We start from the raw sequence: 26,839 nt of genomic DNA, 5'->3' as shown, positions 1-26,839 counted from the left end.
TATAGCTCAAAAATTTAAATATCTCTCAAAGTTCAAATTCTCAAAATCTTGTTATACGATATAATCCATAAAAAAGATCCAAATAATAATAATAATTATTTTATTTTGACAATGAATCTAGAATACTACTTTAGTACTAATTAGTAGAAACTGCATACATACAAAGGTTTAAACGTTAAAGGGCAATACAAATCGCTAACCTGACGACTAGAATAAATGAATCGCTAATGTAGCGTAAAGTTTAAAGGGTTAAACTCAACAAAACAATTAATGGAGAGGGCATTTATCAATGGGTGGGCCTTGGAAATTGAAATTCCACGCGTTCCTTTTGCTGAGACTTCACCCTTTCGTTGGAAGAAAAGTGCGCCTTGTTCTCCGAGTAATCGATTCGCAGCGTCACAGAAGAACAGTCGAAATTGCGTCCTTTTTCTCTCCGGTGGAGCAGCTTATTCGCTAAATTCCGTGTCTCCGGTTCGTCGACGCAGAAATCAATTTCTAGCTCTGAGCCTCTAGACACTTAACGTTTCCAAACCGTCGAACGACTCGATTAATCGCGATTTCGATGGAAATCACCGACTCGTTAAACAGTTTCGCGTTCAACGTTCTTAAAATTTATTTCCCTCGATAATGAATTTAATCACGTAGCAGTTGCATCAATCACAAACGCTTGAAACGCGAGCGCGAACAAAAGAAATGTATATTTAAAATTTTGATCAGGGTTTGAAATCAAATTTTCGCTCGGAAGGGAGTGCCATCAAATTGTTGCCATCTGCGAAAAATTTCATCGTTGCAGAAATTTTCACATTAACGTCAATTGTTGTCTCGCTTTGGTTTCAACTGCAAAATTGGAAAATAGACAAGAGTGGAAAAAATGTAAAAAAATAGGGTAAATCAGAGAAAATTATTTAAACACTCTTGCGTAATTTGTAACTATCATTTTTTTTTTAATTCACTTTGCAATTTATTACAATTTATGACATCCCTTTGCGATACACAAACCTATGGAAATAAATCATTTGTTACTTGAAAATGTTATTCAAACTCGAAAAATTTATCGTCGTAGACAAACTACGTGGAATTAATTTTAGAAAAGATTTTTTGCAAGCTTGACAGTAATTAGAAGATGCTTCTATTATAAAATTATCATTTAAAATAAAAAATTATTTCACAAGGTACATACGTGTTTGTAATCGTACTAGATTCAAGTGATATCTCTGATTCTATAAATCTATATGATTTTCTCGATTTATTATTTTGGAGAATGGAAAATATGGGAGGAAGTGTTGGGAATGGGACCATATCCTATGGCGTATACGACATTGGATTGCCCTGCGGTTGTTGCAATCTCGCCATCCTGTCATCTTGCGCTTAATTCGTGGTATCCAATTTGCATTGATCAGTGATGATGCGCCAAGAGAAGTTACGCCGGATCGCATGCATATTCATAATAAATTTATGTAACGTGTTGCCCTGATAATTTCGTGTGCAATTGATAACAAGACCATGGTGACGTCTTTCACGGATTTTATACACGATTCATTATTGCTCGCTTCTTAATATACGTAATTTTTACTACTGAAAAGACTTTCCGAATTTTAATTATCCATCGTTGAACGTATGATTTTTTCGAATATAATAACACGCTTTGAAATTGCCAATTTATATGACAGAAAATAACAGAGAAGGAATTTATAACATTTATCTGATTTTTCTATGATACTTTTACACGCCAAGTTACGATAAATAAATTAAGTATTGCGAAACATAGTGCAACAATTTATCTCACTTCAAGCGTATAATTGATTTGTAAAATATTTTAAAATCATAATTGATACTTGAAACGTATAAAAGAACACGGTAGATATCTCGATCTCGAGGACTAACATTTCCGCTTCAAAGATTTTTAATCTTTCTTGAGATTACAAGCAAGCTGAGAATTAATTGCACGCACTGTACATTCGCAGAATTTCACGGCAATTTTCTAAAAATACAATCTCGCAGCACGTGTATCACAATCATCAAGAGTGGCGAAACGAGATAAAAGGTTCGAACAATTTCGTTCCTTATCAGATAAGAGACCACTGCATAATTTCCTTGCAGCAGATAAAAATTACGGAACAACAAAACAATCTTATGAGCGTGATTTTATCATCATGTGATTCTCAGATAAAAAGGAGACCATTCTATCAGTTGACAAAGAATACGATTATGGAGGGATGATATCTCAAACGCGTGAAAGTCACACCTTTTTTAAACAACGAACACGATAGAAAATCTGTTTGATAACACTCGTTCCATTACTATCGATAAGTGGAGAACAAATTTTATTTTATTTATTTATTTATTTCTTTTTCAACAAGATGACGGCGTTCAAGCGAGCACTCTATTTGACGGTGCGCACTTTTCAGAACTGGCGTGACTTAGAAAAGAACCAAAAATTTCCATTCTCTACGTGATAAAAGCTACGGAAGCACGTACATAGGATTTTCAGAAATATGCATCTTTATGAAAATTCTTGCGGAAGAAACCTCATTTTTAGGACAAAATTTGGTTACAAAAGTGTTCGCAAAAAAAAAAAAAAGAAAAAAAGAAAGAGAAAGGAGGGAAGAACGTATTCAACCAATCGAAAATATTCTGATCCGTAAGCATAAACTTTAGACTGGAACTTTAGAACAAACACGGTTACACGGCGAGATCGGCCGTGATCAATCGAGCAACTTTGAATAAAAAAGCAGCGCGAGATTATTACTCGACCCGTTGCATAAAATCGACACTTCATCGATTGATTTCCAGCAGACGAACCAGACATAATTATTCCGTGTTAATACCGGATAGAAGCGCGAGAGTGGGAACGTTCTCCGTCAAAATATGATGAATGGCTGATCCATATGCATGAGGAGGCGCTTGCCAAAGGAACTCTATTCAATGGCAAAGTGAAAATGCCACTTTTGTATTTCGTCTGTTCATCGTGATGAAAGAAATTGTAGGCTGAGCGCCTTTTCGGAATTTCATCCCTCTCTGGTGGATTAACTATCCGACGAATTTGATAGGATCAAACCTCGGAGAAATAAATCCGCCTCTTCCTTTTATTTTCCAGTTGTTCATTCGCTTTCTCGCAACAAGTGTTCTCCGTCGACTTGTTTAAGAGTTTCGAAGGTTCTTTTTAGACAAGATTTTATCGATTAAAAGCTACGGGAGAAAAATATGATTGGCAGATCTTTTTCATTTCCTGGTTTTTTAATGTCATTTTACGATTGAACAGGAGAATTTTAGTGTAAATAAAATAAATATAGTGATACAATGTAACATGATATAACGATATAATAATAAATATAGGTAATAAAATGACAGTGTATATTATCTGTCAGGTCAAAAAATGTTCGTTTATGAAAAATAATTGGTAAATCGAGCAAATTTTATGGAAGTCAAAAATACTTGTATTTTATAAAATAAAAAATGTTTGAACTTCATAATAATTATAAATATTTTAATATTTGATATTGTGATTATACTACGGACAGAAATATTTGGAAGATTTCAAATGGGACGAGAAATCATGTGTTCAGTTGCAAACTCAAATATACAGACGAAATTTTGATAATACAAAGTTAATTAAAAGCGTAGTGAATCGTTAAATCTGTTTCGCTGTAAAAGCTAGGAAACGTGACTTCGTGTTCTTCTTTATCATGTTCAACTGGTTATTTCGATTTGTAGATAAAAGCTAGGTATTGTTTGGCATGTCAGAGACAAGTGTCGTTGACAGGAGTGTTGTAAAATCGGGTTGACCAAAGTAGCGTGTGAATTTACCAGTGCTTTAGCTACTGGTATACAATAGTAGAAATTGGTTCACGTTTTCTTTTTATTCTTTATATTAACGGGACCAAACAAAGCTATATCGATCAACAAGAAATTTTCTAGATCGAACGAAAGACTATCTTCATTAAGTCCATATTGGGCAAAATTTCGTTATTTGAATTTTGCACTTTAGATTTTTGACAGTCGAAGCATATTTCTACTCATTTATATTTAAAAACTGATATTACGCTGATATGTTCACTGGAAATAGAAATAATACGATAATTGTGTCGCCATATCCGCAAGAATTAAGCACTAGTTTCCGTTTATAATTTGCACAAGCTGAAAAATTGTCATATTTCTATATCTCTCATCAAATATCGATTTAAATCATGCGCCGTTTTATTTATATTTTTCTAACAGCACAGTAGTCACTGCGAAAAGATATGAAAATAGCTGGCAGAGTGAATGATTTAGATGGTCGATGCAGGACGATCGTAGACCATCGTCCCAGTGTATACGAGGATATCAGTAGGGCATGCATAATGCATATTGTGCACTTACCAGATCTGGACTGCATCAGAGGGAAATATTATCGGTACGGGAATATCAATGCGAAGAGGTGAGAACGTCTCTCCCTTTTGTCCAAATTCGATTCCGTGACATACGTCGCCTTACAAAGAATACAAATCCCCTAAATAATAAAGACAACTTCTCACTGTCGAGTTCCTCCCTCCAGCACTTTTAGAGTGGCCATCGAAAATAATCTTGTTATCTTGTCATGTCGAGATGTGTTTTCTATTATTTTTAGCTGCACAGAATATTTCTGGAATATTAAAAAGTAATTTAGCTATTTCTTGTACGATTGAACGCATTTAAATGACTGTAACCGATTAATTGATGGTTCTCTAAAGGAGAGACATAGAACAATGATTCGAGGAATAACAGAAAGGTCGTCATCAGCGTGATTGTTAAAAATGTAGCCTACAAAGATTCTAATAGGTACACAGTCTCGTTACTTTGTTTTATCGGGGACGGATCAATCATATATAAATCAAAGAATATCGAAGAAAATTAATTAACCGGATAATTAAGCGAAAGCAAGGCTACTTATTAAGAGTACGTTTCGAACTACGAGATATCTGTCGTTGCAAACTTCTTAAATTGGTCCACAGATTTTTCCCTTCTCGCGCGATTCACATATCCCAGAGGAATTCTGAAATCGATCCAGGAATCTAGCGAGACTTCCTAACTACTAGTTCACGAATCCTTCGGGATTTCCTAAACTGCTTCACGAATCTGTAGGGTATCCCAAAACTCGCCGTGAGGTTCTTCGAGTCACATTCTCATTCCCTTTCCTTGCAATCCGAACTCCTCAAACTCTTCGAACCTCCTCCTCTATAATTGTATCTGATTTCTTTAAAAAATCTTCTTCCTGTCGTGTCGTCAATTTGATACTCCAATCCCCTGGCACGTTTTATTATTCTGTCTTATTATCTATTTTGTGTACATACAAAGGAATGGTCAGAATAGTGGAAGCACCTCTTATATACAGGAGGTGTTTGCATATTTTGTTCAATCCCTGTAGTCCTCCCTTATCGGGTATGTTTTATTATATTTTTATATCATTTTTAGATCAACACTAGATGTATCAAGGCAATCAAAATGATAAATGCCTAACATTTATAATAGGAATTGTGTACATTTTGAATTATGTGTTTCTGAAGATTTGAATGATACTTTGCTAATTACGTGGATAAATACTTGTTTCCCCGTTATATTAATTATTACTCCATATACTTTTTAATGTTTTCGTTACTAGTGATATTATCAAAGTTATATCAGTTTGCATTCTTTTAATCAGAAATATTGATTAGTTTATTCAGATTTTATAGTATATTTGAGGCATATATAACGAGATCTGAATTGAATTAATAAATTTATTCATATTTTATAGTACATTTAATGAATATGTATAACAATCAGATTATATCGATTAGTTTATTCAGATTTTATAGTATATTTGAGGCATACGTAGAAGATTCTGAATTGAATTAATAAATTCATAATTTGTATTCAAATATTCCATACATTATCCCCTCATTTTAATTAACTCATACAAACCGAAATACAAATTCGTTGCCCTTGTAACGCGTTCTTTCTCTTTCTCGAAAGCTCACGCGCGCTTTACCTGCAAACCTGAAAAACATCTCACCTGCTCAGATACATGCGTCCGCAAATTTTCCAAATCTCCTATCCCACAATTATATTCATTTTATTTAAAACCCACGTTCCAAACATTCGAACAAGCTAATGTGCGTATAGCAACCGAATGGAGCTTTTCGAAGGTTCTCTGTTAGATGTCTAACGACCATGACGAGAGAGAGAGAGAGAGAGGATGTCGAGGTTCGGGCGGAACTTTGGAACGCACGGTGCACTCGAGGCGCATAAATTTGCACACACAGCCTCGTTAGAATTCGTGGATCACGCCTTCGTTCGCGAAGACTCGAAGAGAGGCGAGGACGAAGCGTGTACGTCGCGCGGGCGCTCGTTGAATCGCGGCGAACCGCCTCTAAAACAAACAACCAGGCATATTTGCCCAGGAGAATTGCTGATGTCCCGTAAAATACGTGGCCTCCGCCCGACGACGTCTTTGTCTCCGTTTTGTTCGAACGATAAATCTTGCCAGGGAATGCCGACATCCACGCGCCGCGTCCTTCCCAATGGCTTATCTCCGCTCGTTCCCATGCTAACTTTAACTCGATTCAACAGACGGTCGGCCAGCCTTCTAATAAAATCTGTACGACCCGTGTCACCGTTAAAATTTGTCGCTCGTAGCGGCAGATGTTCGACAGGTGTTAAACGTCGATGTTTTATTTTATGGTTAGAAACACAGGCTCCGACTGTACGTACGTTTATCCGATTCCTTGACCTGGTTTAACAGGTTGTGGAATCTGCTGGAACGCTGACATGCGTTGATGATTAGCATGTTAAGGGCATTTACGCGTTTATGGGGAATTTAAATGTGTGCAAGAATACCTGCAACGTGTATAATATGCAAATATATGTGTTGCGTCTAAAGTATAGTATATTCTTTACGATCAGAATGCGTATAATTATGCATTTGTGGAAAATTTAAGGGTACACGGTTGTACAGAGTGCAAGCAGCATGCAAATGTGTACGAAATAATATTCTGCGTAATATTCCTTTTAATATTTCGAACAGGAAATCTATGTTCAGATTTTATTTTTATCTTTCGTTGATTCCTATGGATATCTGAAATTTAGTGGTCAGACAGGTTGTTTTAATTTATTCGTGGATATTGAGACTTGCTTAAGATTTGAATACTAGTATATATACAATTGATGATTCACACCAAAGACATGTAAAATGGAAGATGAAGTATTCATAAGAAATTACGAATCAATTTTCCAACTCTAACTACTATATTGAATTATCTGCTAATTTCATTATTAATTCGAAAATTTTATATCGAAGAATTTTCAACGTTGTAAAATAGGCAGATTTCGAGGTGCCTTTTTTCCAAATTCTTGAACTCTATAAAAAACATCTCGCAGTCTAATACCGACCATGAAATTTTACGATCCAAAAATTTTCTCTGAATTCCGCCTTCTACTGATTTTTTATTGTACCATGAACGTCCAACGTTTGGAAGCAGAGAAGTTCTAAAAAAGAAAATCAGGGATTGATAATGGCCCAACCTCGATGGCTTATTTCTCGAAGGGTTAACTTCCGGTCGTGTGCACGCGCATTTTGAAGGGTTGGAGCTCATTTCGTATGTACGGTGCCACGGCGCCTTTGAGAAGCCGTCGAGACGTAGGAGAACGATTTCAAGAGGTCGATGCAGCCTTCTTAAGGTCCCTGCTTAATGTACGGCCGACTGATTTATAATTTATATCGTCATGATTCGTCTGTGGTGTTTCGAGAGTAGTTCTGGTCAAGGAATCGTTCTAGTAGTCTAGCGATGTATTTTCCAGAAGTGCATCGGACCAGTTATTCGCTAATTAATTAATTCAATTTCCATTTAATTTACTTAACGTTCAAATTGTACTGGAGATGCTTAGATTGGGTTTAATTAGATTTAGATGGGGTTCTAATAAATTGATTTAAGTTGGCCCATGGAAAACATTCGTTGAGGAATGCTCGTAAATAGCACCGAAAGTGACAAAATTGAAAAATTCTCATCTTTCATTGGAAAATATTCTAAACGCCAATGAGAATACTAGAGTTTAAATGTAATTCCCCTTGCGAAATAATTATTTAATAATGTCAGAAGATGGTGTCACAGTGCCGCCTCCTTAGAGAAGAATATAAATTCTAATAAACGTTAGTTAATTGTTTCTTGACTTCTGTCTGTGCCATTTATCTCAACGAATGGAACGTTGAGATTTCTTTACAACTAACAAACAAGTGGCACGCTCGGGTCTTCCTACAGATACACTTTCCCTTTTTGTGAATGTGAGCCAAATGCACGCATAAGATTCCTTTTCCTCCTGGGAAACTTGTTTCACTCGTAGTGTTTTTTGCAAGCATTTTTCTACTAATGAGACAGCGAATGTTCATGCATTTACGAGATATTTGAAGATGTAAGAATGTACATGATACACATGAAATATCTAAAGTATAATACTTTTTAAAGTATTTAGGGGATGAAGCATCCCTGTTTGGATTCCATTTTTATTTAATTATATTCACACGACAACATTCGCAATCTGTTAACGATAGAGACATATTTTTTCGAATATTCTTAGACATCAATTTTCGTCGAGAAGAAATATTCTTCAAAGTTATCGATTCCTCGAATAATTCAAATTGAATATGTTCCACTATGAGGATCGGCAATGATATATCAGTTCAGTAAAGTTTGTGAATTACATCTTAATTTTATTCATTATATATTAATATCATAAAAATCATACTTATTATAGTTTATCAATTCGTATTCTTATATTTGTCTATATATAATTTAGTAATTAAACGAACGAAAATTTTGCGATTAGACCTTAAATGCATTCACGATGACTGCTACATAAATTTTAGAATTTGTTCCAAATTTCGCTGATATAATCACGATAGTCGTTCTTAGAGGTTCCTCTCTCATTATGCACAACCTAATTCATAGTTTCTATCATCGTAACTCGTATGTGGTGATTCGAGTGTAGTTTTGGCGGACGAATCATTCTATTGGCCCAGCGATATGCTTTTGAGAAGCACACCGGGCAATTGCTCGCTAATTAATGAACCTGCCTCTCTTCGTTCGTATTAATTTAGTAAATATTGATTCGTTCCAACTACTAATTTCGCTTGGTATTTAATTCATCGTTTGTTAGCCGTGGCTTAGATTGTGCATCGTTCTCTCAATTCTCATCTTAAACAGTTCGTGGTATATATACGTTACTCATTAATCGAATATTACATTACCCGTAATTTCGTTAGATCACGTTAATTCCGAGGTATTATACGGTTATAGTTTCGCTGGATTTTCGATATTGCGTAATTACGTGCAGGCAGAGACGTATTAATGGAGTTTCTACCCTATCGACACATTCGCGGTTATCGATAATTATTGTTCTTATCTATCGTAACTTCGCGTTCGATGTGATAAATGTCGGTTTTAACGCGCGGTAACTGCACGATTCCGTTGATCGACACACCTTTAAACAAAATAATTGACCGACCTTTCGATTGTCGTTTCGTTCCAATTGATCGATAATTAGCCTGCTTCGTACGATAAACGCGAAAGAAGGTGAATTCAATTGGCAATTCAATTTTTAATTGGTTAATCTAGCTCCTTTGCGCGAGGACCGTTATCCTTACCACACGGGCCTGTGTTATTATTAAAACTGTGTTAGCATTTCATTTTCGCGAAAGGAATGGTCTCCTTCGTTTTGAAGGAAGAAAGAACGTCGTGGAAGACTGTTCGTGGAAGATTTATAGGTCTTCTCCTGAATTTAATATTGATTCTTATGAATTAAATATAGATTTACAGTATCTTGCAATTTCTATATACATTCTCAAATTGGTTTCAGCTTTGACCAATATAATCATGACAGTGGTCTCTCGTTATCCATCTAATGAACTTTCAGAATGTTTTATATGGATCCTTCAGTTTGAAAGTGGTGAAAGCGTATTTTCCTCTGTTTTGAAATATTCAAGTGTTCGCGTTTCCATCGATTGAAAAATCCTGATACGGTCTACTTAGTTTGTCCGCGTCTCTATTTGTTTGAGTACGAACGAGTTCATTGTACAAATAGCTACTTGGAAAATTAACTAGGCCAATATCCTTTTTCAGGACTGTGAATGAACTTACGCTAATTTGAAATCAGTGAACTGTACGATTGGTTAAATTTTAATTATTTAAATCTATATTTTATGCTTTAATCTATTATTTCTCTGTGTAAATATCTTGTAGGGTATTTGAAAATAAATAGAGTGAAATTAAATAAATATTATAATATTAGACTGCAATATACATACGTGTATCGTCATCAGATACCTAATTGTTGATACGAGGTTATTCATGGAGAAGAGAAAATAAGATAACGACAACGTGTGATATTTCTTCGAATCTTTCTGCAATCTTAGATTTGCACTTTGATACGATACGATATAAATGTAAGACTATTATTAATTTAATAATACGTTAAACCTAATGATAATTACATTTAACTATAACAATTTAACTTGATAACAATAATAATAATAATTTACGAGTATATTACTGGATCGTATTTAAACAACTTGTTCACGTCCGCACGCGCAATATTACGTCAGATACAAAGGTTAGAATTACGTTCGTTGTCATTTGCTTTTCATTATCGATCATTCGACTGAACAGGATGCAGATCACAGGAAATGAACTTACATCGAAATAGATGACCACGCAGTTCCTCCTATTAATAAAATTTCAATCAATTAAGACAAATGAACGTTTTAATATTTAAATTGTTCGCAAATCGAAAGTGCACGTTGAAGTATATGTAAATTTTTCGTCTTCTCAAATTCGTCAAAAATCAACGCTCCATATAACACGTACAGTATGAGACATAAAAGCTTTTTTAATTTACTTAATTCCGCATTCTGCATTCTTACGAAATTTCTTTTTTTTTCGAAAAAACTTTTCAATTATGGAATATCCGAAATACATATATTCGAAAGCTGACGGCTCGCGATCAGAAGAGATCTGTGTAATTGAAGTTGTCGGATGAGTTTGCGGGCTTCGTGGTCCTCTTGGCGAACGTGTTCGAAACCTGTTCGACGACGTGCCAGCGCTATGGCGACCCTATGAATAACAAATGAACGCCACCTTCGTGGCTCTCCGCTCTCTCTCAACCCGTCGCTTCCCTTTCCCCTGGCTTCCTCCTCCTCGTGCTGGCTTCACGCCTTCTTTGTTCTTCAACAGCACGTGGATAAGCCACTCTAAAAAATTCAGTGGTAAGTGCCGCTGCCCATTAGCTACCCTCCGTGCTTTATAGTTTCTCCAATTTCTCTTTTTAAGATTCCAGTAGAGACCGGAATACCTGCGACCTTCGGCGTATCGCGCGTTTCAAAAGCCTCACAAGCAAAAATAATTCAATGCTGTATATGTCTGACAGAAGTTAATATCTCTAAAGATTTCTCCGAAGATGGAAGGAATAAGAATAAAAAGATTCCAAGAACAATATTCGACTATCGTTTCCTAGAGTTCTCGTCTTTTTGCCACCTTTCCCTAATCTTTCCGTAATCTCTTCGATTTTTCTGAGACACTTGTTTGGGTTGTGTCAATGTTTGAAACATTGAAACATCTGCGATGCGTACGGTTTGAGATTAGGTTATTCGCGTTTTGTTCGCGTCCGTATCACGTTTTACGTGACAGTTTCTGTCTTCTTCTTTTTCTCTTTTTGTTTGATAGTCTCTTTGTACGGTGTCGTGCAAGATTTACTTCATTGCGAAATCAGAGTTCCGCGTAAGTCGTAATTATCGTAATTGCCAGTATGGTTCTTGATGCATACAGGTTCATTATACGAGCAATTACGAGACTGGCAGGTTCAGAGTGTAACTATCTAATTGCAAGACTTGAAATATCTGTAATCACGAAACTGGAATCGGTTATCATTCTCGGTTGCATTCAGCGTCTTCAGTTTCAATGAATCTGAGCCGACAGTTTTCTTGGTTTCTCTTCGTTGTTCAATCTCTAACCCCCCAAAGTTAGAAAAGTAACAGCTTAAACTTCTTTCGTCAAAAATCGATCCAAATTCTTCCTAATATTTTCTAATTAAAAGCCAACAAAAACGACCAAGAAAGCACGAGGAAATACACGGTAGCTAAAACAGGGAAAGAGATTAGAAATTTTCGATCCAAGGAACGTCGAATAACTCCAATTATTCCTCGCGAACGTTCCACGTCTCAAACGATCTTCAACTACTCCATCAGCATCGTTGAAACCTTGCCAGTACCGTGAAACTTGCTTGAAAATCATCGACGTTACCTGTGAACTCTAAGAAACCAAAAGCATCGTCCATTCGATAACACTTGTCAGTTCATAGAAGCGGAAATGGGATCCATCTTCATTGAAGATTCATCTCAAGACCGGGGATTCGGAGAAATTCAGCGTACGTCCAGCCTGTGGATTTCGAATCTGCTGGCTAGCGATCGCTCGTACATGCGAACGAAGCTTAAATCCTAGTCCCTGATGGAGTTACAGACACGGCTGAGAAAGGGGATGCTTCGCAAGTGGCAACCTGTCTGAGGATGGGGCGAGATTAGTTCGACTGGCGCGCGTGTTTCCGAACTCAATCTAACGGCGGAAGATTCGGTTTGCAGTTTGGCTTGTTCGCGTACACGCTGGCTGCCAGCCACACCGGAAGACTCGCGATTGTTCCTTGACTTCCGGCTAACCCCTTCTCCTTTCGTTGGGAAACAGACTAATCAGACAATCCACCTAATCAGACCGGGCTCGTTTGCCTGGATCCAGGATCATACGTCTCAAAGGAGAAGCAGTCGACTCTCTTCGCTCACTTGATAATTCACTTATAGCCAATAAGTTTGATAGTGTTCTCCTCCTTCTTTTTTTATTTCGTTGCAGACAGATTCTTTTAGCGCGCGGAGAACGGAAAATGTATTATCGATTCTTTATCAGTGAAATGGATTAGCTTAGGAACTGGAGTTCGAGTTTCAGACGATTGTATATTCGCTCGAATGCTTATATATAAAAGCGTATCATTGATTTTTTATTATCAAAATGGATTATTTTAGGGGGCAAAGTTCGACCTATATGAGAGATCTTAGAATACGTTTAGAATGAATTATTATCGAACAGGAAACGATAATGAATTGTGAAATTTTTTTATCGTTGCAGTAGATTAACTTAGAGACAAGGCAGTTTGAATTTCAATTGGTTTTACGTAAGCTTGAGTGTTTTATTACATAGAATGATGGAGGAATGGAATTGCAGAAGAAACAGAGTTTGACTATGTCAAAGGATTGATCATGCAACAGATGATAATCAATTTTCATCGTCATTTGAATTTGATTTGTTTTAGTACATGGACTTGGTTTTGTTTAGTTCCAGAATAGAATTTCGGTATGAAATTTGAATATTAAATTAGTTTAGGGAATGAAGTTTGACGATGTCTGTCGCTCAACGCAGTGTTTCTCCTTTATTGTTCTATTTTAAAGAAATCTTTAAAGGAAATTGGAAATCGATCGGATAAAAGGAAGAAATAAATTTTGAAGTCTTGTCGAAGTTGGTTAGTTCGGAAAATGAATTTTAAAATTCCACTCGACGTCGGTTAAATCAAAGATAATGTATGACGTCCGTGCAGTTTTATTAGCAATAGTTTGCTTTAATATGGCGCTTCAAATATTTAAGATTCAATTAATTCTGTTTAGCTTCGAGAATCTTGGCAATGATGTTTATTGCACATCTCGCTGCTAGTTTGGTTTCACGTGACGTCGCTTCTTTTTCATACCTTACGTCGAGAAACGTCAGTCCGCGGATAAGATTCATCAGTCAAGGCTAACTCGATTAAGGTTAATTGCCAGTTTTATAAATTTCTCGAGATAAGAAGCCGGCAAACAGAGAGCAAAGATCAAGAGACGCTTTCGTTGGATTTCTTTAAACAAAACGTATCACTGTTTTTCTATTCTGAACATCTCGACGTCATCCATCATCCAATCGTCGATAACGAGCGACTTCGTTCAACGTTGATTGTTTTTACACCGGCAGGCTTCGATTGGTGAATTTCTCTTTTCATTTTAAGAGAAAAATATACAGGGAGCGAGCGAGTCGAACAGGCAACCGATAATTATTTACTCCGATAAAAGTGCAGGCTGTCGTTAGGAACTTTTTCCAGACCAGTGGAGAGAAACCGAAGCTTCCGGGAAGTTTCCCAATTTTTGTCTCTTGTCCTGTTCCTCTCGTGTGAATTTCGCGGCCTGTCCTGTTCGCAAGAACATCCGTCCAAAGAAAAAAGACATCCGTCTCGTTTCTAGTAACCTACGGATATTACCAGCGAAACCAAACTGCTCCGCTTCATTTGCATATTTCAGTCAAGTATCGATGCAACACTCCTTTCCTTTTTTTCCCTCTCCCATGAGAATAAAATGATAATTAGGTTGTTCGTAACTGCAACATTTTTTAAAAATTTCCCTTGTGTCCTTTTTGTTTCTCGTTTTCGTTTAACGTGAAATAGTTTTAATTGTTTCGTAACAGTCCTGCGTAACGTCACTTTGCTTGAAGGTAAGGAATACGGTGAATTTCAATGTTTCAACGTATTTTGAAAAATTAAAAAAAAAAAAGAAAAGAGCAGTAGATGTGATATGTTAACTAACTAGGCCGAGTAAATAAATCAGAGATACGTAAACTGCTTCCATGATTTAGACAGAATATGTTTTATTGTGAATACTATAAATATCTCAGTTCCTTCATTCGGTGGCGAACTACAGATTCGAACGTTTGTTTTCATAACTCTTTCATCAGATGTGAAACGTGAATTTCTACATTTATTCCTAAATTGACATTATCATTGCGCAGAATAAAATACTCGCAGAACTATGATGGATAGAGGATACTTAGCGTTTTATTTAGATAAACAAAACATGTGAGATACTTGAAACGTATAAAAAGAAGAAAATTTTATTTATATCGTCAGAAGTACTTTTCGCTTTCACCTCTTTATATGCTCACATTGTACTTTATAAACTCCTAACTCTCGACGTCAAACACTGGATTCGATGCTGAAAATCAACCGAGAAGAAAGTTGCGAGTTAAACGTTACGCGCGATGTTGTCGCTAGCATAATTTCATAGATCGATATAATTTTGAAATAGACCGGTATAACCTTAGCGACAGCTATCGTTCTTGCCTAAAAATAATCCATGGAAGTCGGAGAAGAGCTCGGATCGCAGTGTCCGACGAAACTAAACAAGAAAGTTAATTAATACGGCGAACAGGGTGGATACTAGTTCGATTCCGCGCGGAATCGTTTTCATAAAACGACACTCGGACAGCCTAGTTACACGGCTGCACGTAGACAGGCAAGACGTAATCAGTCAGTGTATATGAAAGCGTGACCTAAGCCTTCGTTACTGCACGTGCATGCGCCATGAAATTGCATTAGTGATCACTGCATATTGAGGTAGACTGTGTGCATTCTGACCTGTGCACACAGAAGCGCGCGACCAGGTACACGTACAGAGGCTCGTGTACACTTGCACGAATTGTATGAAACCCCAACTAGATATGCACGGTGTGCCTACTTTAACGATCTCATCAATTGCCGGTTGGCCAATATGTGCAGTGGCCGTCGGTTCTCCCCTATCGATTTTCACACCCCCTCGCCAAAAATCATCACCGACCAATGCCTGCGCCACACGTAGCCTTTTTTTTCTATTTTCATTTTCCCGCGTGTATATCCGCTCCATTGGAAATTGGTTTACTGGGTTAACAGGAAATAATTAACACGAAACTTTCGATACGATTGCTTTGTAGTTTTTTTATTTTTTTTTAATTCTATTTTTTGTTTTTTTTTTTTTTTTTTTTTGAGAGGAATTATAAATACACAGTTCGCTTGAAAAATTTGTAGGATTTATACGTTTTTCGGTGGTGAATTTTATGCAGTAACATTTATTGTCGTTTTGAAGCTGTATTTACATGCGCAAATGAGCATTGGTGAATGTCAGTATATCTCACGAGTACAGATCCGCTGATATTTACGCGCGTTCATGTTTTTTTTTTTTTTTTTTGCGAATTTAATTCAGACAAAAAACTGGTTCTTGCATACTTTGGATGTTTTATATATTTTTGCATATTTCCCACATCCTGTATATTTTCGCATCTCGAGATTTTCTATAAGTACGTCCAAATCAGCAGTCCTTCGGTGACTATCGAACGCCTCTACTATACGTCATTTTCATGTTACGTCTACCATGAAAGTTCTCTTTCTCAAAACTCTTCGTAGGAACCGTCTAGCCATATCTCAAAGTGATAGAAAATTCTTAGCTATCTAGCCAAAGCAAGCGTAGTTTCTTTATCGAAAGAAAAGACGAATTGTAAAAAAACACAGTGAACATTTTGTCATACACGATGATTAAATTAATGACAAAATTAGACAATATCAAACTACGTATAAGCGAACGGCATTGGTCTCCTTTGCCTGCACGCGTAGAGGACAGTAGTTTCAAGGATATTAAAATTAATCCTCCTAACGAACCGATGCGGACTCCGCGTTTATCTTTGTGCTGATATCCGATTATCAAAGACGCCATGAACGTCCTTCAGAATGATTCCAATCCGTCGCGAGAGACTCCGTCCAATCGTATTATGAATTAAAGCCTCGTCTAGACGCGAGGATCGCCTAGGGGATAATTGGAAACAGAATCCAGGCAAGCGGTTATCTCCGGAGAATGTTAAGATGATCCCTCGTCCGTCCTGCGTTTCCCACGAAATTACCCGCGACTAAAATACACGTAGCTGCCGGCTTGACGTATCTCGCGGCATCGCGATCTGAATCTATAAAGGGGAACGCAAACGAATTAACGTGATTCTTATAAATAACGAATCAGCTCAGCATGTTCACGGAGCATCGGAGTTTAGTAATTACAAGCTGTACCGCATACTCGATCGTTGTTGATAATTTATGAGACTGAACGTTTTCTGCTTTCTTATTGCTAAATAACAGCAATCGAATGTAAAAGCTCAGAACGTGTTGATCGATTAATGTAGATTAGGAGGATAGATGTAGTACTGTTGCGAATTAAATTATTTACCTGTGGAAGTTTAGTTGCAACGAATTATTTATGCCAGTTCTTCGTTACAAGTAATCTTACGGATGTGTTAGATCGCCTTAATAATAAACAATCATTTTTCTACAATTTATCGTATTAATTTTGAATTTTCAATTTGATATTGACATTTTGTTGACGTAATTTGATTATTTATTCACATACTTTATTATATTGTAATAAATTAAAAATTTGCAAATTTTTTGTTTTATATTATTTCATTGAATTGTGTGTGATCCATTTTGTAGTAATAGAACAAAATGGATAAAGCAGAAGGTGTTGCGCATTTATTATTTTCTTATATACCGAAAGAAACTTTACGGACGATCTAATAGAGATGATAATGAATTGTTAACGTTTTCGCTTAATTTCTTAAACAACGCATATTATATCCATGAAATACGTTCGTGATACATATACAAATATTTTTGTAAATCACCGTAGATCCATAAACTTCTCAACTATATCACCATACTTTTAGTAATATAAGGAAATGCAAACAAGTTAAAGATCGAAGAATTTTTCGTTTCCACTAAGATTGATCCTGCTCGACGACAATCCTTGGACGAGAAAGTAATCTGGAAATGTGATTTACATCTACTTTCGTAGGAATTATCAAAAAAGGGTACAGATTAAAATTTCTTCTCCAACTCGTACGATTGTCTCTTAAACTTGGTAAGGACTCTGAAAGTCGTTAGGACGAACACAAGTGTTGAATTATGTTGAGTTTTGACGCCACAGTGACGAGATCACCGTGTAGTTACGTGGGTAATTCGATGCTTTGACCTGGCACAGAGTTTAATCCTCGGGAGTATACGTACAGCAACATGCATATTAAACGCATCTACGCGGAATGGAGGCACACGCATTATGTGGAACAACGTAGTCGAGTAAACGCAGATTTCGAAAGAAGAAAACGAGCAAAAATCCGGATACACGTCTCGGCACATTTTCTACCCTCGTATTTCTTTAGATCGTTTACCAGAAGTTGGGTTGTTGGATTAACTTGTGCAACGTAAGATAGAAAATTTATGGTGCTGCATATAAACGGAATGTGCAAAATTTAATATCAATGTAGATCAAGTTATTCGAAGAACAGAAATTCCAAAAGGTTTTCTATCCATTTGCTGTTATCCCGTAAGAGTGAGATATAAATAAACAAATCTGAACTATCTGAGTTTAGAATTTAGAATTTAGAATTTAAGTTCTGTAGATAAAATGGAAAATGTATAATATTATATGTAACGAAAATTGCAAAATTTAATATCAACTTATATCAAGTTAGTGGAGAGGTAAAAATTCCAGAAGATTCTATATCTATTTGCTGTTGTTTCGCGTCGACAGGAATATAAATGAACAAATCTGGATTCTTAGAAAATTGGAGAATTCCTTAGAAAATATAATTTAAATTTTTCAGATGAAGTGGAAAATGTACAGTGTTACGTATAAATAGAAATTGCAAAATTAAATATTAGTACGTATCAAGTTATTCAAAAAATAACAATGCTAGATTATTTTATATTCATTTGCTGTTGTTTATTATCAATAGATATAAAAATGAACAGAGTCTCTTGTACTACATAGTAACTTAATCCGCAGTAACTGAAGAGTTAAGAGACTTGAAAACGTTATAAAATGAATTTCTCTTCTTTCTTCGTGTTTCATCTTGTAGAACGCTTTCATGGAGAACGATAACCATTTCCCTTGTCAAGGATCATGAAAGAACGTTCATAGGGTTTCTACAAACCACGCGATAAAATGACGTGCTCATAGAAGTCTAATGTATCGTTCTCACACGCCAGCCGCAGTTCGCAAGATTACGTTAATTAGCGTATGCAAAGCCAAATTGCTTCCGTATCTTACTACGTCGTCGGTTTCATCGTGAAAAGAATTATGCACGGAAGCAAAAAGAGAATCGCAGCGACGATGACGAATTTCCATGGAAGGAAATTAGTCACCGTATATGTACAGTGACTCGCGAAAGCATTTCGACGTCCTATGAAACAGAATAACTTTTTTAATATTGGACCGAACGACTCGAGCTTTTTTAAGAAGCTAGATCGATTAGTTTACTAGACGATGCGTCGAAAAAGTTTTGTAAAAATTGCGACTGGTCGGAGTCACGAAATATGTTTCTTTAATTTTCATTATAAGCTCAAATGGATCTATTTTCTTCGTTTGACCCAACGTTAAAGAAATTATTCTGTTTTAGAGGTTTGCTCGAATACTTTCGTTAGTCGCTGATACAACACAAAGACTTTTCTTCCGTTTTCTGGAACGTTAGCGAGAGATGACATTATCGAAGTGAATCATAACCACATTAATATGTTGTTCGTGGTTGACGTTATTTATAAAACAGCACACGACGGTCCTTGGAATTAATGGTGCAGTGGACAATGGAGATTAGCATGGCAGAGGTCGTTTCGTGATCACTGTGACCAACCGTCCAAAGTATATACCGATCTGTTCATCAATCTTCTTCTTCTACGGTCGAAAGGCTGTCCGTGCTTTTTTCTGAAACGAAAGAATATGCGTCCGTCGTTGAAAGTATTCGGACGCCATAAAAATCTTGCATGTTCATGTTATACGTGTTGCATGAAATGTTTCGAAATTTCATTGACGCAATAACGAGACACGATTGGCACGATTATATTGTGTCAGATTCTCCTTATAGAAATTACACGATATTTACTTGTATTTGAACACTCAACGCGAGATTCGTATTTCTTTGGAGATTCATGAAATTCATTTTCTTTATAAACGGCGGTGTAAAAGAACGGTGTAAAGAAAAGTTGCTTTTAAGACATTTTATGATTGCTGTCGTGGTTGATATTTACAGAAGGAATAAGATAATTGAAATTGATCGGAAGTACGCTTCCGCCTTCGAGATAGCGTAATCAAGATAGCGTCGGTTAGATATCTGCATCCGGGAGACAGATTGAACCAAACATTTTTCTTTTTTCTTATTTTTTAGCAGAGCTTTCCACCATAAAGTGATATTTACACATTTATTACGTAAAATACACCTTGTAAATGATACATTGCATTTACCTGCGTGTATAAAAAATCTACAACTATTTTCTTCTTCAAGAAAAGGCAAGTCATGGAAAGAGAAAATAGAAAAGGAGATGATGGAGGGGATTAAGGGATGAAACAAGAGAGAGGAAAATTAGAAATAAAGGAAAAGAGAGAATGGAGGAGAAATAAAGGAAGGGATGAAAAAATAAGGAAATATGTATATTTTGTTCGGTAATATGCTTCCTTTTTTTTAATATTTTATAAATTACACTTAAATGTACTCCACGTATTCATATAGCTTATCTGCGACAGTAGACACTGTAGCGCAGATTAAAGCTTCCACGCCTCCTAAATACAGCACAACCTTCAACTGGAATTTCTTCGGACAACGACTTCACCAGGGATGAAAATTGTCTTCACCAAACGAGCGTTTAAAAAGCAATTTTCTAACACAATCTGTTCCTTGAATTGGCTAGATCCTTCTAGACAGACAGTCCTATTCCCTTTCTTATTCTGATAAAGTACACGAAAAGACGTAAAGCAAGATGATATACACACAGTTTATCGCAAAAAAACGATCTTTTAAAGACTTGAAGAAACCAGTGGCGACATCGATACGAAATTTTTGTCACATAGAAATACATCCTTCGTTATCATTATGTGAAACTTGTATGGCGGCTGGATCATTAGATACAGCGTTATAATCAACGAATTACGGTCAAAGTCAGAGCAGAGTTTAAATTCACTTGTCGAAAAATTTGTTTCTGTTGCATGATATTGAATGCACGTAACTGTTTTTCTTGAAAATAAACAAGCTTAAGAAGTTGGATTATTTTTACGACAGAACGTGCATACATATTATATAATGTATAATGACTCAATCTCGAAAAGAGGAGAGACGTGATTTAGTCTGACTCTCGTGTATAGATATGGTATACGCGAAGGATTGAGGCAATTAATTCAAAGCACCTACAAACATCTCTGAAGTTGGTTAATTAAGGTGTCGTGATATCCACGCCCTTGTTAGGATTGCTTCTATAAAGTCGATTCTCCAAGAAGGTTCTTGAGATACATTGACCTCACTTAAATCGACTTTGTCTTGCAAAAGCCTCGCCTCGCTCTCCTTTTCATGGTTTGCATTAATATCGAGAAAACATAACTACAGCGACCCGCGAAAGTATTCCGAAACTTGTGGGAACTTTCATCGCGTCATGCGAAACTTTCATAAGGATGTAATAAGACACGATTATTACGCTTATATTGCGGATATTTATGCAAATTTCCTATCTTTACGAACGTTTCCCATTCTAGTCTTTGTAATTATGGAAATTCACATTTTTTTACTGGTGTTTGGCATATTTTTTGTCCATTATGTGCATTTTCTTCGTGCGCCTTCTGTATATTAAAAATTTTCCCTGAATTCGCAAACATCCATCCAGCGATATAACGAATCTCGTTACTAATAAAGTCTGGAAATATTCCAGAAAATGTGAAAAATGATGTCAACTTCGTAAATTGTGAAATAGAGGAAAGTGACGATTCTACGAACATTATTGTTTTTCAATTTAGCTTAAACTCGGTCGTTGTTTATCGATCATATTCGACGAATGATCTTACGAAACTAAATTATTCATTTCTCTAAAACCGAATATTAGTCGTCCACTTATACAGTGAAATTAATAAAAGGCGAAGTCAATTAGTTCAGCAGCTCGAATATTCAAATACTTTCACGAATCACTGCACACACACACACACACACACACACGACAACACACCAAGATACTTAATTCTCTTATAAATCACAGTGAACAATAAGCGATTGGAAAAATAATTATTCTCTCTTGATCGACTCGAAAAACCAGGTCAACTTACCATCATCACTCTAACATAATCTTTCGTCGTTTCAAAGACCCAGATACATTGTTATGAATAAATGAATTCCGCATTGTCTGGTTGGGAAAGTTCCACGGGGGAAAAAACGAGACGCGTTGCGTAACTCAGTCGCAATAATGGCACACAGGGGAAATGGTTAGAGAGGGGAAGACGCAGGATGATTAAGGTGACAATTAGTGTGCTGATTAATTTTAATAGATCGCGCGCCGAGGCCGACCGTGATGGCTGATAAAGTTTTCAGGAAAAAGCAACTTTTACGAGCGTCCCTGAAGCTCGTTATTGCCGCACCGGATTCCTATAAAATTTACGAGGCGAACGTCTGAATAGTTGTTATGTATGGAATTCCGGAAATATTTTTCGCCCTCATTGGCCCCGACCGACTCGGCCTTCGAGTGTTTTATAGTAATTGCACCAGCAACCATTGAATTTAATGTCAAACGGAAACATGGCTGCGTTTAAATATTAAATTTGCATACGAAATGTTGCTTTTCCCAGCGTTTCAATTTTTAGTGGTCGATATCCGTCTCCGAATTTTGTTTCGTTATCGATTATCTAACGGATCAAGAAGGAAGAAGTTCGGTACAAATTACGTAGAAAATCGGGGCTTCTAGATGGAAACAGCATTAAGGAAGCGTTATTTTATATCTTTCACTATGTTTTTATATTATATGTCCGCATTATACATTTTAATATTATTAATCCGTATTATTCGTTTTAAAGTTATAGATAATTTACTTGATATTTTTCATCATAAATCTTCTTAACTCTCTGGAAGTATCGTTTTTCACTAACCCGATCGTCATCCTGCATCTTTCATTCCTTGGCTCTCTGATTTCTTCTTATTTTCGGTCTTTAAAAGAAGCTGACAAAATTCCAACGTACTTGTAGTCCGTAATTTACTATACTATATAAGCCATACTTTGCACAAATGCTTAAACTCTTTTGCAATAAAAATAAATACCTCCGACGTCTTCGTTTCGCAGAGATTAAACAATGAAAATTTCGCCTGGAACTCGGCAACCCATGTTACAAGTGGAAGCTTAATATCGAATATAATTGAATGTACATGTTGGGACATTTAGATAAGAATATTACACCATTTGAATAGAAGAGTCCAAGATGATAATCACAGGGTTTTTAAAGACTATTTGTACGAAGTTGGTCAAGATTGTGGTTAGCTGTGATTGTTGGAGTTTTTATGGTAATTCTTCCTTACCATTCCGCAAACACGGGAAAAAGACTGATTGAGATTTCCACCTCGAAGTTGGGAAAGTTTAGGCTGTCAGGTGTTTTCGACGTAAATCGTGTTCATTCGGAGCAACTGATTTCAATATCGCAGCTAACTTCATCGGAGTTGCGACGAGATGGAACTTTCGTGGCCTGATTCTTCGGCGTGACTAAGATATTAACGAAAATTATTATATCACCTATAAATTTTACTTTATCCAACTGTTAACGAAATAAACTAAACTAAACAGATCGGATGTGCCATTAATAAAACACATATTGCAGTATCTTTCACAGAACTTCTTCCAAGATGATTTTCTTAATACTTACTATTCTTCTGTTTGCGATAAAATCGTAATAACATTCTGTTTATTTTTCTGTTTATGAATTTTCTCAAATTTTAAAATTAATGAATTGTTTCATACACTGGCTCGTCAAAAGATTGAGAAACCTGTGAACGTTATTTATGAATATACTATGTGTGTTATACGTTTTGAAATTATTTATATGTATATTGGAATAAAAAATATATTTGCTCGATATATACACGAATGATATATACACAGCATGTACAATATATAATTTCAAAATGTATAACACTTATAATATATCCATAAATAATGTTCACAAGTGTTTCAATCTTTTATTTTATTTAATTTTTGCCTTTCAGATTCGAGTGGCTACCACCTATCAGCCTTATTACCGTGTATAATTTGTTCACAATACCACAATACCATTTTTCGTGTACATTATGACACTTATTCCTCTACTTCTTATTGCTAGCTTGTCCTATCTTATTCTACTTTGTCCTATGCTACTATCGTCGCCCTGTGAGCCAGTGTACATGTAAAAATAAGTAATTTTTGGAATTCGTTATTTTTATAGCCTCACTTTTTTGGATTTGTTGACCAATGAAACGAACGAACTTAATTTTGTCGTGAATAAAAAATCTACAGACGCTACAGGAAAAAAGTTACGAATCGCTAGAGTTCTGTAAGAATAAGTCGCGAACAGCATCTACAGCAAGTTCAGCCATTCCTTTGATTCTCCAGATAATTCAAAAGATTGAGCGCGACGCGTCGTCGAACGATCAGTATGCAAGTCGGCAAGCAATGGCTCAGCCATTCTGCGACTTCCTTTCCGGAAAAAGGAAGAGAACAAGGATGAAGACTTTCCGCTGAAACAGTAAATCAACCATCGTGAAACAAGCTTTCTCTTTTCCGTTTCCCTTTTCGACCCTCTTTTACAAACCACAGGACAAAAGAAATTCTCTAAAGTAACACCTACCTATAAACTGTCAACTAGACGAATAAGAAGTGAAAAATTGCCCGCCGTAAAGATTCAATCTATGGATCTATCAAAAGTATAAAGAATCGAGTGGAAATGTGGTTGAAGCATAGTGGTCGGACTGAAATTATTGGGTCGTTTGGAAAGTTTGTAGCGTATTTCGTAGTTTACTGAGGTGGTCAAGACATAATCGAATCGAATGATGAGTTTTAATTTTAGTTGGGTACTAAATGAAAAAGATAAAAGAAAAATATACTAGGTGGCAAATTTTTATAGAAATTTATCCCAGATAGTGATTAGTTTCGTTCGTCGTATATTATACCGAACGCTTTAATTTGTATCTTTTATACATTTTTACATACCGTAGGCATTCTATATAATTCGCTATCAAATCTCCCGTAAACAAATAAATTTTATCCATCACATTAAATCTATTTACCACGAAGGTCCCATTTTTCGATATGATAGCATCGAGCTTCGAATATCAATGAAGGCCATCCAATAAATTTTTTATCTTAACACGTATGTCCAATGCCATTCGCTGGAAATAATTTACTGTCATTTATGCTGACTTTTACGAAGCTTTCAATTGCGAAACGTTGGATACTTTAACGACCTGCAGATATCTCTAAAAATAATAAGTTTAACAGAAATCGAAGTTCCTCTACAGCTGTCGAAAATTCTTTTGAGATAATGTACGTGTTATACATTTTTCTTCAATTTTGCCGCGGATATCCTAAGCCTAAGCTAATACAAGAAAGAAAAGACAGACACCGACAAAGGGAGCAAAAAGATGACGTTTTAGTGGACTGAAGAAGTAACAGGCAAATGTATGTTATCGTAGACACGTGTCACGCATACGCGACTAAACCCTTCCAGCCGGAGATAAGCCAAGAAGCACGCCTTAACGGTGTTCACGTACCGCCATGGGAAACACCTTCCTCGCTATGGGATAGCCTATCAGACAGGCGAGGAGCCCTTAGATCCAGCGTGAAACGAGGGGTCAGGCTCGTGTCGACAATGTCCCATGCATTTTAAAAGGCCACGAATTGCGTTTTTGAACCGTCACACGCGTAACCCAGACATTCAGCATCTCTGAACTTACACCATCGGCCAAAAATTTAGTATCACTTCTCAGTCGATTCTACCGAATCTCCTGCTATAATAATTTCGTTATTAATCGTTCCTGTTAGCTCTTCCAGTTTGATAGATCTTTGATGAAAATGTTTCTCGAGATAGCACAGATCTTGTAACTGATTTTCTTTCGAATTCTTGAATATTAGAAATTCCATGTTTCTGGCTGATGGTACGATATCATTGGATATTACCAAGTACCCTGTTTTGTTTCTTTTTTGAGGCTTGCTCGACGTACGTGTGATTCTTAGATCATAGACTGACGTAGCGTTTCTTGTTTGTTTTAGGAAGAACAGTTCGACGCTGGAGAAATTCCACCTACAAATTTCCAGGACAGAACTATATCCGCAGAACTCGAAGTACGTGGACCAATTGTTGCACGAAATCGCGACGAAGCCTATCGTTCACGTTGGTGAGTGTCTTTGTTCTCCAAATGTCCCCCTCTTTTAACAAAATTCGTATTTGCGAGATATCGATGATGCATTCTAAACCTGTCGCTAATTTTTTTTATTTATTGGGACGATAAACTTCTTATAAACATAATTTCTTATTATGCGAAAGAAAGATCATAAACAGTAGAGAGGATTGGTGAATATCTATGAGTTATTCGTTCCTCGATGATCTCAGGTAAAATGCAATTCTATCGTATTGTATTTGAAAGGAATGAAATTTGAAATTTGAAAGATTGTAAATTAATTTTGCAAGGAAAATAGATCTATTGCCAATTTACGTTTATTACCAGCCGGGTAGATTTATGAAATTCTTCGTAAACGAACAGAATTGCGATTCTCAGTAGAATCGGACGCCGCTGGTCAGACCTTCGTTCCAAGCCAATGCAGCGCATGATAATCGAAATTCCCGAACATCCGAGTAATGCTACGCGATCGAACATACTGTAATATAAATTTTCGAGCGACAGTGCACGCAAATCGTGCCCGGAATTTTTCCTACGGCAAAATAATAGATGGTAAGCCAGCGGAACCCGTACGTGGACGTTTATTAAATTTTACGTGGCTCGAAATAAATCGACGTCTTCCTTCCTCCATTCTTTTCTCAGTCGATACAACGTTCCGCGGAAAAATGTACAAAGAGGGAAAAGATTTGGCTAAATTATTACCTTGATCGGGCAAATTCTATCGTTTTATATATAATGGAAATTTTTATTAATTAAGTTCTCATATAATATGCCTTGTTACTTTG

The 26,839-nt window shown here is 36.3% G+C and overlaps 1 protein-coding gene across 1 annotated transcript in view; it reads left to right on the top strand.

The window, feature by feature from the left end:
- The window catches only part of LOC100646682 (extracellular serine/threonine protein CG31145), a 93,743-nt gene that overhangs the window by 38,994 nt on the left and 27,910 nt on the right, over positions 1–26,839 (top strand). The window contains exon 2 of the mRNA XM_012316242.3: positions 25,927–26,051. Coding sequence (XP_012171632.1) covers positions 25,927–26,051 — 125 coding nt within the window. The remainder of the gene's footprint in view (positions 1–25,926; positions 26,052–26,839) is intronic.

This window comes from Bombus terrestris, chromosome 14 (assembly GCF_910591885.1).
Source record: "Bombus terrestris chromosome 14, iyBomTerr1.2, whole genome shotgun sequence".
Taxonomy (NCBI): domain Eukaryota; kingdom Metazoa; phylum Arthropoda; class Insecta; order Hymenoptera; family Apidae; genus Bombus; species Bombus terrestris.
Note: the sequence above shows the minus strand (reverse complement) of the source record. Positions and strands in the feature narration are given on the sequence as shown.